Source organism: Salmo trutta, unplaced genomic scaffold, assembly GCF_901001165.1.
Source record: "Salmo trutta unplaced genomic scaffold, fSalTru1.1, whole genome shotgun sequence".
Lineage (NCBI taxonomy): Eukaryota > Metazoa > Chordata > Actinopteri > Salmoniformes > Salmonidae > Salmo > Salmo trutta.
The window spans coordinates 795,312-809,082 of NW_021823509.1; the positions used below are offsets into that span (position 1 = coordinate 795,312).

At 45.0% G+C, this 13,771-nt stretch overlaps 1 protein-coding gene across 1 annotated transcript in view; it reads left to right on the top strand.

Moving 5' to 3' along the window:
• Nucleotides 1-13,771, top strand: part of LOC115191199 (voltage-dependent P/Q-type calcium channel subunit alpha-1A) — a 120,319-nt gene that overhangs the window by 81,018 nt on the left and 25,530 nt on the right. Inside the window, exons 44-46 of the mRNA XM_029749139.1 lie at nt 5,506-5,611; nt 6,468-6,575; nt 8,854-8,957. Of these exons, the coding sequence (XP_029604999.1) occupies nt 5,506-5,611; nt 6,468-6,575; nt 8,854-8,957 (318 nt within the window). The remainder of the gene's footprint in view (nt 1-5,505; nt 5,612-6,467; nt 6,576-8,853; nt 8,958-13,771) is intronic.

Here is a 13,771-nt window from a genome sequence, read left to right on the forward strand (position 1 = left end):
TTCTGGAAAACCTGTGAATTTCGGGAAAGGTCCCAGAACTGTACAACCCTAGTTGGGGGGTAAAAGGAAGTGCATTGACATGACCATTTGTGACATCACCACCCCAGCAGCGGTGCTTTTCCTTGCCTGCTAGAAGCCCCACTGCACGTTCTATACGAGAGGAGACACAAACACCCCTTTAACCTCCCTGCATAGAACGCTGTGTTATTACAGCTACTTATACTAAAACTACACCTCCCCCACCCCCTCTCTCCCCCTCTTCTCCCCCGAGATAGCCAACCAGAGCTGAGTCTCTATCGTTCTTAACCTCCCCTCTCTCTCCCCTCTCTCTCCCCTCTCTCCTCCACTCTTCCGACCAAACAATAACCTCTGTGTATTTGTTTCCCCCTTTCTTTTTTTGTTGTTCCTTTCTCCTCTCGTCTCCCCCCCCTCTCGCCTCCACCCCCCATGCACCTCTCGTTCGTGTGTCAACCCAAACTCCCTACCCTCCCACCCCCCACCCCCTCATCGGTTTTTCATTTCTTGGTTGTCCGTCCACGTTTGTCGTTGTTGGTGTGTGTGTGTGTGTGTGTGTCCGGGTGGGCATACTACCACTACTACAGCGGCCGAATCACTTACAATGACATGTATCAGATGCTCAGGCACATGTGTCCACCGTTAGGCCTGGGGAAGAGGTGCCCTGCCCGGGTCGCCTACAAGGTAGACTCCCACCCTCCCTCCCTCCCTCCCTCTCCCTCCTTCCCCCTCCCTCCATCGCCCCTCCAAACTCCTAAAACTCAGCGCTGTCATTATTGTCTGTTAGTGGTGGTGTGATGGTGAGCACTGTTTTTTATTATCGGTCGGAACTGGGGATGGAGGGATGAACGGAGGGAGGGATGGATGGAGGGAGGGATGAACGGAGGGAGGGATGGATGGATGGAGGGAGGGAGGGATGGTCGTGAAGTGGAATGATAGGGAAATGATAGTCAGTCCCTGCGACCCTCCAGATACACTAAGCCACAGGAGCAAGGGAACGGAGGAAGCCTTGTCTGCCCTTCTGCACCCTGCATGGACCTATACACACTCACATACACAGATTTCTCTGGTTTTGCCCACGTTTGGTAACGTGGTCTTCCAAGAAGAACCAATGTAAAAACCGTGCACCACAGCCTTCTGGAAGTCCAGTATCCATGATCTCAGGTCAGCCATACTCTATTGGATCGGTGATATTACCAATTTACTTGGTTTTGCCATCAAAAGGCACGTTTTTTGTTAAAAACTGAAATGATTTTAAATAAGCCCTCGCAGTATGAGTGGTTTTACATTTACTAACATATTAATGAGAATCTATCTGCAGTTTTTCTTCCATTGGAGAGCCGGTAGGCACACTGGCATGTATTGTGCTGAATATTACTCAGGGTGCTCTCACTCACACACACACACACACATGAACAGACAAAGGGATGCGGGTACAGAAGGACAGGGAAGGGTGTGTGTCTTGAGTCCTCTGAGTCTCTCATTCCTGTGGATGGCACCATAGCTACACACTCTCTCACACACAGTAATTCAGACAGGGTCTTCCTGACTACACACACATATACTGTATACCGTACTTCAATCTTCAGCCCTTAGCCGGGAGGGGATGATGACACAGAGACATTTGTGGCCACATTATTTGACAGGAAGTTGTTATTTGTTGATTTTAATGACAGTGAATCTACAGTATTGTGTTCACTCCCATTACAATTGACAAATAGATAGACAGTCATGTCTTTATCAGTCTCTCCTTATTGTGTCTTTTCTCCCGATCTTTTCCCTTTCTTTCCTTTGAGAAGACCTGAGCTTTTTCCACCCATCCTGTTTTACTGTCTATGCAGTTCTGAACTGTTTGTCTTCATATCTTTCCCCTCCGTCTCTCTCTCTCTCTCTCTCTCTCTCTCTCTCTCTCTCTCTCTCTCTTCATCACTCCCCCTGTCTCTCTTTCTCTCTCTGTTTCACTCCCTCCCCCTCTCTTTCTCTCTGTATCACTCCCTCCCCCCCTCTCTCTCTGTATCACTCCCTCCCCCTCTCTCTATCTGTATCACTCCCTCCCCCCCTCTCTCTCTTGCTCTCTCTGTATCACTCCCTCCCCCCTCTCTCACTCTCTCTCTGTATCACTCCCCCCTCTCTCTCTGTATCACTCCCCCTCTCTCTCTCTCTCTCTCTCTCTCTCTCCCTCTCTCTGTATCACTCCCTCACCCCTCTCTCTGTATCACTCCCTCCCCCCTCTCTCACTCTCTCTCTGTATCACTCCCCCCTCTCTCTCTGTATCACTCCCTCCCCCTCCCTCCCTCTCTCTCTCTCTCTCTCTGTATCACCCCCCCTCTCTGTATCACTCCCCCTCTCTCTCTGTATCACTCCCCCCCTCTCTCTCCCCCCCCCCCCACCCCCCCCCCCTCTCTCTCTCTCTCTCTCTCTCTCTCTCTCTCTCTCTATCTCTCTCTCTCTCTCTCTTTCCTCTTCCCCTAATTTGCATTCCATCCACTTGTCTGTCAGCTTCAACTACGCCAACATTATCCAATGTCTCACTCCCTTACATATACTCTCTCCCTCTGTCCCTCTGTCTGTCTCTGTCCCTCTATCCTACTGTCTGTCTCTGTCCCTTTATCCTACTGTCTGTCTCTGTCTCTGTCCCTCTATCCTACTGTCTGTCTCTGTCTCTGTCCCTCTATCCTACTGTCTGTCTCTGTCCCTCTATCCTACTGTCTGTCTCTGTCTCTGTCCCTCTATCCTACTGTCTGTCTCTGTCCATCTATCCTACTGTCTGTCTCTGTCTCTGTCCCTCTATCCTACTGTCTGTCTCTCTCCCTCTATCCTACTGTCTCCCTCTATCCTACTGTCTGTCTCTGTCCCTCTATCCTACTCTCTGTCTCTATCCTACTGTCTGTCTCTGGTACTCTATCCTACTCTCTGTCTCTATCCTACTGTCTGTCTCTGTCGCTCTATCCTACTGTCTGTCTCTGTCTCTGTCCTACTGTCTGTCTCTGTCCTTTCTGTCCTCTCTTCTCCCTGCTCCTTCTCTCCACTCAGTCCAGGGCTGTGTCCCAAATGGAACCCTATTCCATATACAGTGCACTACTTTCAACTAGAGCGCTATGGGCCCTGGTCAAAAGACGTGCACTACATTGGGAATAGGGTGCTATTTGGGACAGGGTTCCATTTGGGACGCAGCCCAGCAAATCCCTATTGCATACAGTATGTCACTCATGGAAATCCCTAGTGTTCATGGATAACAACGATGATAGATGCTGTGATGGCTTATGTGGGTTATATGCTAGCTTGTCGTTGTTTTAGTACACTAATCCTGAGGAAAACTTTACGTTAAAGACCCTAACCCCTACACCACTTTCTCCCACCTGGGACTGGTCATGATCCAAGAGTAGTATTTGACCTCATTCTTACGCTTGACCTTTCTAACCTTTGTTATGGTAGTGAACTTTCCAGGAAGGCCTGCTTTGTTTGGGATATGGCCATTGGTTGGCCATTTTTGGTGATAGATTGTAATGGTTTCAGTCCTCGTCTTATTCTCTTGTCTTGTTATACTCTCTCTCTCTCTTTCTCTCTCTCTTTCTCTCTCTCTCTCTCTCTCTCTCTCTCTCTCTCTCTCTCTCTCTCTCTCTCTCTCTCTCTCTCTCTCTCTCTCTCTCTCTCTCTCTCTCTCTCTCTCTCTCTCTCTCTTTCTTTCTCCCCTTGAATCACGTATCGTCTTGATTTCTTGTTTTCCTTTTTCAATGTCGTCACAACTCCGCTCCCTCTTCCTGTCCCGACTTCCTTTTTTATCTGTAGCTCCATCTCATTATAGAAACCTTCTGGTTCTAACGCCACTAACTTCTACTGCTACTTCTCCCCTATATACAGTAGTCCACCGTCTGGTTGGTCAAAAACAAATCATTCTTCTTTTTATTCTTTTCTTCTTTCAGGGAATGTTATTACTAAACATCTTTAACTGACCCCTTTTAGATAACGCAACCGTTTAGCATCGAGAGAGATCTGATCTGCCAATCCGGACCTTTGCATCATGTCTAAAAGACTAACACTAAGGACTCTTGGAATAGCCTGCATAGCTCTGTAGGAAACCATAGAGAGAAAATACAACAAATCAAAGGGATCAATAAGTCGATATCCCATGAATCCATCAAAGCTAATAGATGATGCTCTCTGTGCGCGGCTGCACGGCTGCTTGTCCTGGGGAGGGAGGAGGAGGGGGGGGGGGGTAGGGGCATGCTGCTTGTGGAGGTATGTTGAATGTCGGGGATCTGGGAGGTGTTGGGGAACGCATGCGTCCGTTGCATTCTCTGTTGCATGGCTTGTTGCTATGGACACCTGGAGGCTGTGTATGTTGGCTGCGACGACTGTTGCCACACACGCTTTCGGGCATGACACACACACACACACACTAACATCGTGTCACACGTGTTTGCCCGTCCTACGTGAGTACCCAACGCTCATGTTCAGAGGTCAAACCAATCGATGACCGACTAATAGATGTGAAAAACAACCACCCTGGTTTTTTTTATCTAGCAGTTCATCCATTGGTTTTACCTGTTTAGAAATAAATCAATCAAAAACATGTAGCGAACCTCCATACAGGTAGGGGGAGCTCTATAGCAGATGCCTTGATAAAACACACTAGTCTCCTGATGAAGAGTAATACAACTACGCCAGTGATACTACTGTTTGCTATGTCTTGCAGTCTATTCCAGTATATTCTGTTAATATACTGTGTGTTAGTGGGAGGGTAAAGGGGGTTGTATGTGTACATGTGTGTACATTTGTGTGTAATAAGATGCGTGAATGCGTACCGTTGCATTCACACATTATTAGGGAACATGGGCATAGGTTGGGTCAGTTGGTCGTCGGCCATTGTGGTGCCGTGTGGCTCTTGGCTCTCGCAGTCGCTCATTCTGTAGCAGACGGCCCATTGGATAAATGTGTAGTTGTTTGAGTATCACTTGCCAATCAGGAGACAATCAGGAAGTACTTTTCCACTGTTTCCTTTGGAAAAGGCTGTTTTACAGTTTGGAAATCATACTATGGTTGCTACATATGACAAAGTCCTTTAGCACACACAGACACAACATAGACCTACAAGGGACCTCTGACAATCAAGATACTGCAAGTGGGGTTGGGTTAAATTCCATTTAGATTCAGTCACTTCGGGAGATGAATTGAAATTGACTTTTTTTTTCTATGAGGATTTCTTTCAATTCATGAATTGGATTTCAATTCCCTCTGTGAACTGTGAGGTGAAACTGAATTGCACCAAATTTCAGTGTCTTCAGAATCAGACAGAGTCGAACATATACCTGGTTAAATAAAGAAAGTAGATAAGATTACCGACACTGAAACATTTTTTGGCTGTTGCCCTATCGAGCTCCCTCAATCTTTGGCCCCTCCCTTTTTCCCTTACCCGGAGGTTCAGACCCCACCCCCTACCACGGACACGCTCTCTTTTCTCAACCTCTCCACCTGATTGGCTCTCCACAGAGGCTGCTGCGCATGGACTTGCCGGTTGCCGAGGACAACTCAGTGCATTTCAACTCCACCCTCATGGCTCTGATTCGGACAGCGCTCGATATCAAGATTGCCAAGGGTACGACCTTCTCCCCTCCTCCTTTTCTGTCTCTCTTTATCTACTAAACTTTTTCAGCGGTCCTTTTATACTATTTTTGCCAATGCCATTCTGATCTGTTGTTTCCTACCTTTTCCCTCCCTACGCTTTCTTTTCTTTTTTCTTCCTCTGTCTGTCTGTCTGTCTGTCTGTCTGTCTGTCTGTCTGTCTGTCTGTCTGTCTGTCTGTGTCTGTCTGTCTGTCTGTCTGTCTGTCTGTCTGTCTGTCTGTCTGTCTGTCTGTCTGTCTGTCTGTCTGTCTGTCTGTCTGTCTGTCTGTCTGTCTGTCTGTCTGTCTGTCTGTCTGTCTGTCTGTCTGTCTGTCTGTTGTCTGTCTGTCTGTCTGTCTGTCTGTCTGTCTGTCTGTCTGTCTGTCTGTCTGTCTGTCTGTCTGTCTGTCTGTCTGTCTGTCTGTCTGTCTGTCTGTCTGTCTGTCTGTCTTTCTTTCATTCTTTCTCTCTCTTTCTTTCTCCCTTTCTTTTCTCCCTACCATAGGTATGGTATCAGTCCTGTCCTTCCAGATAGTGGTGATATACCAAACATTTAGAAATGCTCAGGAAGTTGTGGATTAATCCAAATCTTTTTTGTTTGTATGAATGTGTACATGTGTGGCTGGATAACTTGTTTTTTTGCATGCATATTTGTGTGTGCGCGTGTGCGTGTGCGTGTGTGTGGGCTTGCTCTGCTGCCTGCGTGTGCGTACGTGTGTTTGTGCTTGCGTGTGTACTTTCGTATGTGCGTGTGTTTGCGCTTGTGTGTGTGCTTTCCTGCGTACCTGCGTGTGCGTATGCCCACGTGTGTGTGTGTGTGTGTCTTGACGTGTGTGTTGGGCAACACAGGAGGAGCTGACAAACATCAGATGGATGCTGAGCTAAGGAAAGAAATGATGGCCATTTGGCCCAACCTCTCTCAGAAGAACCTAGACCTGCTGGTCACGCCACACAAGTGTAAGTTACACCACGAAATGTAAAACACACACTACGATGTGTGTGTGTGTGTGTGTAAGTGTGTCCGACGATCACCAATTCACCAAGAGGACAGCTTCTACTAAACGTAGTCACTCACCGCTTCGCCCCCCCTGATCAGGACCGTCTCCCTACTTATACACACTCATGTTCATACACACACTACTTCACCCCCCTGATCAGGACCGTCTCCCTACTTATACACACTCATGTTCATACACACACTACTTCACCCCCCTGATCAGGACCGTCTCCCTACTTATACACACTCATGTTCATACACACACTACTTCACCCCCCTGATCAGGACCGTCTCCCTACTTATACACACTCATGTTCATACACACACTACTTCACCCCCCTGATCAGGACCGTCTCCCTACTTATACACACTCATGTTCATACACACACTACTTCACCCCCCTGATCAGGACCGTCTCCCTACTTATACACACTCATGTTCATACACACACTACTTCACCCCCCTGATCAGGACCGTCTCCCTACTTATACACACTCATGTTCATACACACACACACACAAACACACAAACACACAAACACACAAACACGTACAACCATAACTCCCTCTGTACATCCTCACCTCTCCCTACTTACATTTCTTAGAAAACGTAAACACACTCACACAATCCCTTCTTTACCCCCACTCAGTCAGTTCCTGCATCAGGGGGTGCCTGCTATAGACCCTAACTCTCTATAGAAGTCTTTTCACTACAGGGAGTATGGGCCTCAACATAGGCTTAGTGAGAGTCATGTTATAGTAGTAGAAGTGTAGACCTATAGTAGTAGTAGAAGTTGTAGTTGTAGTAGAAGTTGTAGTAGTTGTAGTAGTTGTAGTAGTTGTAGTAGTTTTAGTTGTAGTAGTTGTAGTAGTAGTAGTAGTAGTAGTAGTAGTAGTAGTAGTAGTAGTTGTAGTTGTAGTAGTAGTAGTAGTAGTAGTTGTAGTAGTAGTTGTAGTTGTAGTAGTAGTTGTTGTAGTTGAAGTAGTAGTATAGTAACAGTGTTATTATTATAATAAGGAAGAGCTCAAATGTTCTACACATAGTGTAGTGTAGCATGCTACCTTGGTGTTAAATATAACTTGAATTTACTAATTTAAAGTTATACTTCACTGAAAGTAGAGCAGCATGCAATGTTGATAAAGTCATTTCTCTGGGAATAGATCATCATTTATATTTTAGAGTAAAGAGGTGGATTTTAGTGTCAAACAAAACTCCATGTTTATCCTCATGTTTAACGTTATCTGGATCATCCAAACTCTGCGTGCCAATCTCAAGTTTTTGGAGAGAGAAGTGGAGCTCCTGTTTCCTCAGGCGTAGGATTGACGTGAAGTGATGATCTATGGTCAACGTGAAATGACAATATAGTCCTCTATAGAAACCGTTGAAGCACTATGCCTATTCAAATTAAGGTGAAAGAGAACATTAAAGACAGAAAAGAACTGATTGTGAAAAGACTATCAGCTCTGTTGTATACTGTACAGTGTTGTAAATATGTTGTATATGTGTTGTATTTGGTTGTACCTGTACTTGTATCTGTAGGCAAATCTCAAATGACACCATTACCATATTCTCTGTATAGTACATAGCATTGTGTATATTATTGCACATATACCGCTATTAATAGTGCATATATAATGCATATATTCCCAAAAGAGGGATAATATATAGTATAGTGCACTACTCTACTTTCAACCCCAACCTTATGGGTAATAAGTTGTGTATTTCCGTGTACAGGGTGTCATTTGATGCAGTCACCGTGTGTTATGTATGTAGGGTGAATCTAAAAAGTGTTTACTTGATTCCTTTCATCCTTGATTCCTTTCATCCTTGATTCTTGAGTCATTGAACCATTGGCTCGTTCTCAAAACGTATTGGAAGAGAAGGTCTGAGGGGTGGAACCTCGGATACTTTCCCCCAATGCTATTTTTTAAAAGGAGGTAGACGAATCAAGGACTTTAAGATTTACCCTACAGTCGCGGCCACTGAAATGTTTGTCTTCTAAAAACCAAACCCACCGTTAGGAGACATAGAGTGAAGTGTTGTCCACACGTTGGCAGCAATTGTTTTCCCAATACAGAAACACGACCTAACTTTTTAGTGCCCGCAACTGTCTGTATGTGTGTGTGGTGTCGTAGCATGGTCGGTCCCCACTCCCATCCCCCTCTCTCTCGTCTCACGGCTCAGGGTCCCATCCACATTGTGGTCTAATCGAGGCAGGGTAACTTGTCCCTCTCTCAGCAGCCACAGACCTGACGGTGGGGAAGATCTATGCTGCCATGATGATCATGGAGTATTACAGACAGAGCAAGGCCAAGAAGCTCCAGGCCCTACGCGAGGAGCAGGTACCCACTAGACCCAGACCCACCCCTGTGACCTCCAAAAAACACCCCAGAACCAACTCTTCCTTCCCCCTTAGATCCCCTTTCCAAATCTGTCCAGCTCTCCATAGCCTCTCTTGCCTCCAGACACCCATGCTCCCACACCCCAGTGAACCCCAAATCATCCAACCCCCTCAGCTCCCCTTCCTTTAGCTCCTCTACTCTTCCTCCTGCCTTTACCCACCATCCAGAACCCCCATGGCTGCTATTCTTGGTCCTTCAAACCCCAGCACCCCCTTTCTACTTCCTGCCCCCATAGCTCCCCTTTCCAGACCTCCATAGCCTTCCTTCCCTCCAGACCCATCCTCATGACCCCAAACCCACTTCTTCGCTAGACCCCGTTTCCTGGCCCCCTTGGACCCTTTCCAGGACCTCCGTCGCTGCCCTCCTTGTTCCGTCAACCCCATAGCCCTTTATTCCCCCCCCCCCCGCTCGTCCTCCCACATCAACCTCCTCCGCCTTGGAACCCTCCCGATGAGCACTGCCTGGTCCTGGGTTACCCCTGTAGCATGCTAACTCCAGTTACCTCTCTCTCTCTACTCCGGCACCAGGCTGTTTCTGCCTGGTCCTGGGTTACCCCTGTAGCATGCTAACTCCAGTTACCTCTCTCTCTCTACTCCGGCACCAGGCTGTTTCTGCCTGGTCCTGGGTTACCCCTGTAGCATGCTAACTCCAGTTACCTCTCTCTCTCTACTCCGGCACCAGGCTGTTTCTGCCTGGTCCTGGGTTACCCCTGTAGCATGCTAACTCCAGTTACCTCTCTCTCTCTACTCCGGCACCAGGCTGTTTCTGCCTGTTTCTCAGTTAGCATGATGGATGGCTATTGTAGGCTGACGCCCAGCCTGGCTCTTCCACTCGCTATCTCTTTACCTTTACTCTATCATTACTATACCCCCTTCCTACCCATTATTTTACACCCCTCATACCCACCACTTTTATATTTACTTAAAGGGGCAATCTGCAGTTCAAACAATACAACTCAATCTCAGATTGCCCCTTGAAGGCAATCTTTGAACTCCTCCCCTTTTAAAGCACGAGGGGATAAAGGGTGTAGTGGTGAGGAGAAGGGGGGGATGTTTTAAACTGTCAAATTGCAATTGTTTTGTTTTGAAATTGATATGAATAATAATGATACAACATGGCCAATGTATGTATGGACTCCTGTTGTCTATGAATGCTGTGTAAATGCACTACCTCTTAATGTGATGTGCACTGTATCTCTAACACCATTTCTCCATTCCCCGGGATACCCCACTGTTTCTCTAACACCATTTCTCCATTCCCCGGGATACCCCACTGTTTCTCTAACACCATTTCTCCATTCCCCGGGATACCCCATTGCTCCTGTGGCTCCAGTGCTGCAATCCACAGCTTTGAATGGTTTCTATCTGCCTTTAGAGGCTGAAGTTAAAGTAATGGTTCACCCCAAAACCAAAGTTTCTTAGATGTTTTCTTGGATGTTTTAAGAAACAGAATTGGTACCCGTCTTATTCTATCCAAGATCAAGTCCATGAGGCGGGGTTAAGGATCTGTGGGTATTCAGTAAGGGCGCTTTTCAGACATGAGATAAGTTAAGTCCATGTTAAGTCTACTTATCTCAAGTCTCAATCGGGCCCTAGGTGAATGGAGTGTACGATATTTTAGACCCCGTCTATGAGTTGGTATGATCCTCCTGAATGCTGTCATCTCATTGGTTGCACTGACTGTCCAGTTCCATACAGGCTCCTCCTTCTCAACATCACCAGCTGGCCTGTGGTGCACAACGACAAACTATGTCTTTCTGTCTATCCCTCCTTCCCTTCTTCCCTCTTTCATTTCTCAGTTGTACTCTTTCCCTCCTTAATTCCTTTCTTTATGTCCATCACTCCTGCTCTTCTCTCCTTATTCCCTCCTTCAATCTTTTGCACCTTCCCGTCATCTCTCCTTCAATCTTTCCAACCTTCTTTCCTTAACTCTGCCTTTCTTTTCTTCCTTCCTTCCCTCCTTCCCTCCTTCCCTCCTCCCTACAACTGTTATACTACCTTTCATTATGTCTTAATCTATTCTCCAATTTCTATAGTTTATTATTTATATATATATATATATATATATATATATATACAGTCTTTCCTATTGTCTTTTCCTACCACGGTTTTACTGCCTGTCTTTTCACTGTTGTAATCTGTCTTTCTACCACTGTTTACCATGTCTCTGCCTGCCCCAGGTCTGTACCTTTCTATACATTTTGTTATGTATCACTCACTATCTATGTCACTCCTCTATCACTCTTTTGCATATTCCCTCCTTCTCCCTCTGTCTTTCTCTCCCTGTTGATCTGTCTGTCCATCCATCCCCTCGTCCCTCTGACTCGATTTGTTCTTCCAGGAGGGGGGCGGGACCTTGACTTCTCAAACCCTCCCTGATTGGTCAATCTAGGTTGACTGTCATCAGGCCTGTCTAACCAGAACCCTTCTCCCCTCTCTGTGTGCTCCTGTCTGTGTATTCCGTCATCTCTGGTTGGTTGTTTGGATGTTGAGCTGAGGTTCCTGATGTAACCATTGGACGCTCATGTAACAAAACCGTCTCTGTGAATCTTCAGTTGTATTCATGAGCGTGCTTTCTAGGGAAAATAGTGCACTAGTTTTGTACCTCGTCCTCCATATCCCATTTCACTTGTTAGTATATTAAAACTAATTTTCCCAGAAGAATTGACTGTTAGCGAGTACGCTACAACCCGGGTTCACTCCCATTCATTTAACCGTTAACATTTTAGCTTTTGGTTTGGATGAACATGACGGCGTCTGTAGTCATGTAGCCATCGACACCACCACAGACCAGCCAATGGAAGACCTCCCTGCTCCCGCCACACTCCATATATGGGCGAAACAACAAAAAGGACTGCTGAGGAGCTGTTTTGACAGAGGAAGTAGAATTTTCCTCCAGAGCCATATACAGTGCCTTCAGAAAGTATTCAAACCCCTTGACTTATTCCACATTTTTGTTGTGTTACAGCCTGAATTCTAAATTTATTAAGTATATATTTTTTTCAACCCCATAATGACGAAGTGAAAACATGTTTTTAGAAATGTTTGCAAATGTATTAACATTTTTATATTGAAATATCTCATTTACATAAGTATTCACACCCCTGAGTCAATACATGTTAGAATCACCTTTGGCAGCGATTACAGCTGTGAGTCTTTCTGGTAAGTCTCTAAGAGCTTTGCACACCTGGATTGTACAATACTTTAAAAAATTCTTCAAGCTTTGTCAAGTTGGTTGTTGATCATTGCTAGACAGCCATTCTCAAGTCTTGACGAAGATTTTCAAGCCGCTTTAAGTCAAAACTGTAACTAGGCCACTCAGGAACATTCAATGTCGTCTTGGTAAGCAACTCTATTGTATATTTGGCCTTGTGTTTTAGGTTATTGTCCTGCTGAAAGGTGAATTTGTCTCTCAATATCTGTTGGAAAGCAGACTGAACCAGGTTTTCCTCTAGGAATTTGCCTGTGCTTAGCTCTATTCCGGTAATTTGTATAAAAAAAACTCCCTAGTCCTTGCCTATGACAAGCATACCCATAACATGATGCAGCGACCACCGTACTTGAAAATATGAAGAGTTGTACTCAGTGATGTGTTGTGTTGGATTTGCCCTGAACATAACACTTTATATTCAGGATATAAAGTTAATTTCTTTGCCATATTTTTTGCAGTTTTACTTTAGTGCCTTATTGCATACAGGATGCATGTTTTGGAATATTTTTTATTCTGTACAGGCTTCCTTATTTTCACTCTGTCATTTAGGTTAGTATTGTGCAGTAAATACTATGTTGTTGATTCATCCTCGGTTTTCTCCTATCACAGCCATTAAACTCTGTAACTGTTTTAAAGTCACAATTGGCCTCATGGTGAAATGCCTGAGCAGTTTCTTTCCTCTCCAGCAACCGAGTTAGGAAGGATGCCTGTATATTTGTAGTGACTGGGTGTATTGATACACCATCCAAAGTGTAATTAATAACTTCACCACGCTCAAAGGGATACATGTTTACCAATCTACCAATAGGTGCCCTTCTTTGCGAGGCATTGGAAAACCTCCCTGGTCTTTGTGGTTGAATCTGTGTTGAAATTCATTGCTCAACTGAGGGACCTTACAGATAATTGTATGTTTGGTGTACAGAGATGAGGTAATCATACAAAAATCATGTTAAACACCATTATTGCACACAGAGTGATTCCATGCAACTTATTATGTGACTTGTTAATCACATTTTTACTCCTGAACTTATTTAGGTTTGCCATAGCAAAGGGGTTGAATACTTATTGATTCAAAACATCCCAGCTTTTAATTTTGTATTCATTTATAAAAGTTTCAAAAAACATAATTCCACTTTGACATTATAGGGTATTGTGTGTAGGCCAGTTTAATACATTTTAAATGCAGGCTGTAACATAAAAAAATGTGGAAAAAGTCAAGGGGTGTGAATACCTTCTGAAAGCACTGTGTGTATATATCAGGGTTGGGTTCAATTCCATTTCAATTGCAGTCAATTCAGGAAGTACAGTGAAATCCCAATTCTCTTCAATGTTTTTCAATGAGGAAAATGTGGAATTGGAACTTTATGAATTGATTGAAATGGAATTGACCCTAACCCTGGTATATATACATTTATAAACTGGGTGGTTCAAGCCCTGAATGCTGATTGTCTGACAGCCGTGGTATATCAGACTGTATACCACAGGTATGACAAAACAATTATTTTTACTGTTCTAATTACTTTGATAACCAGTTTATAATAGCA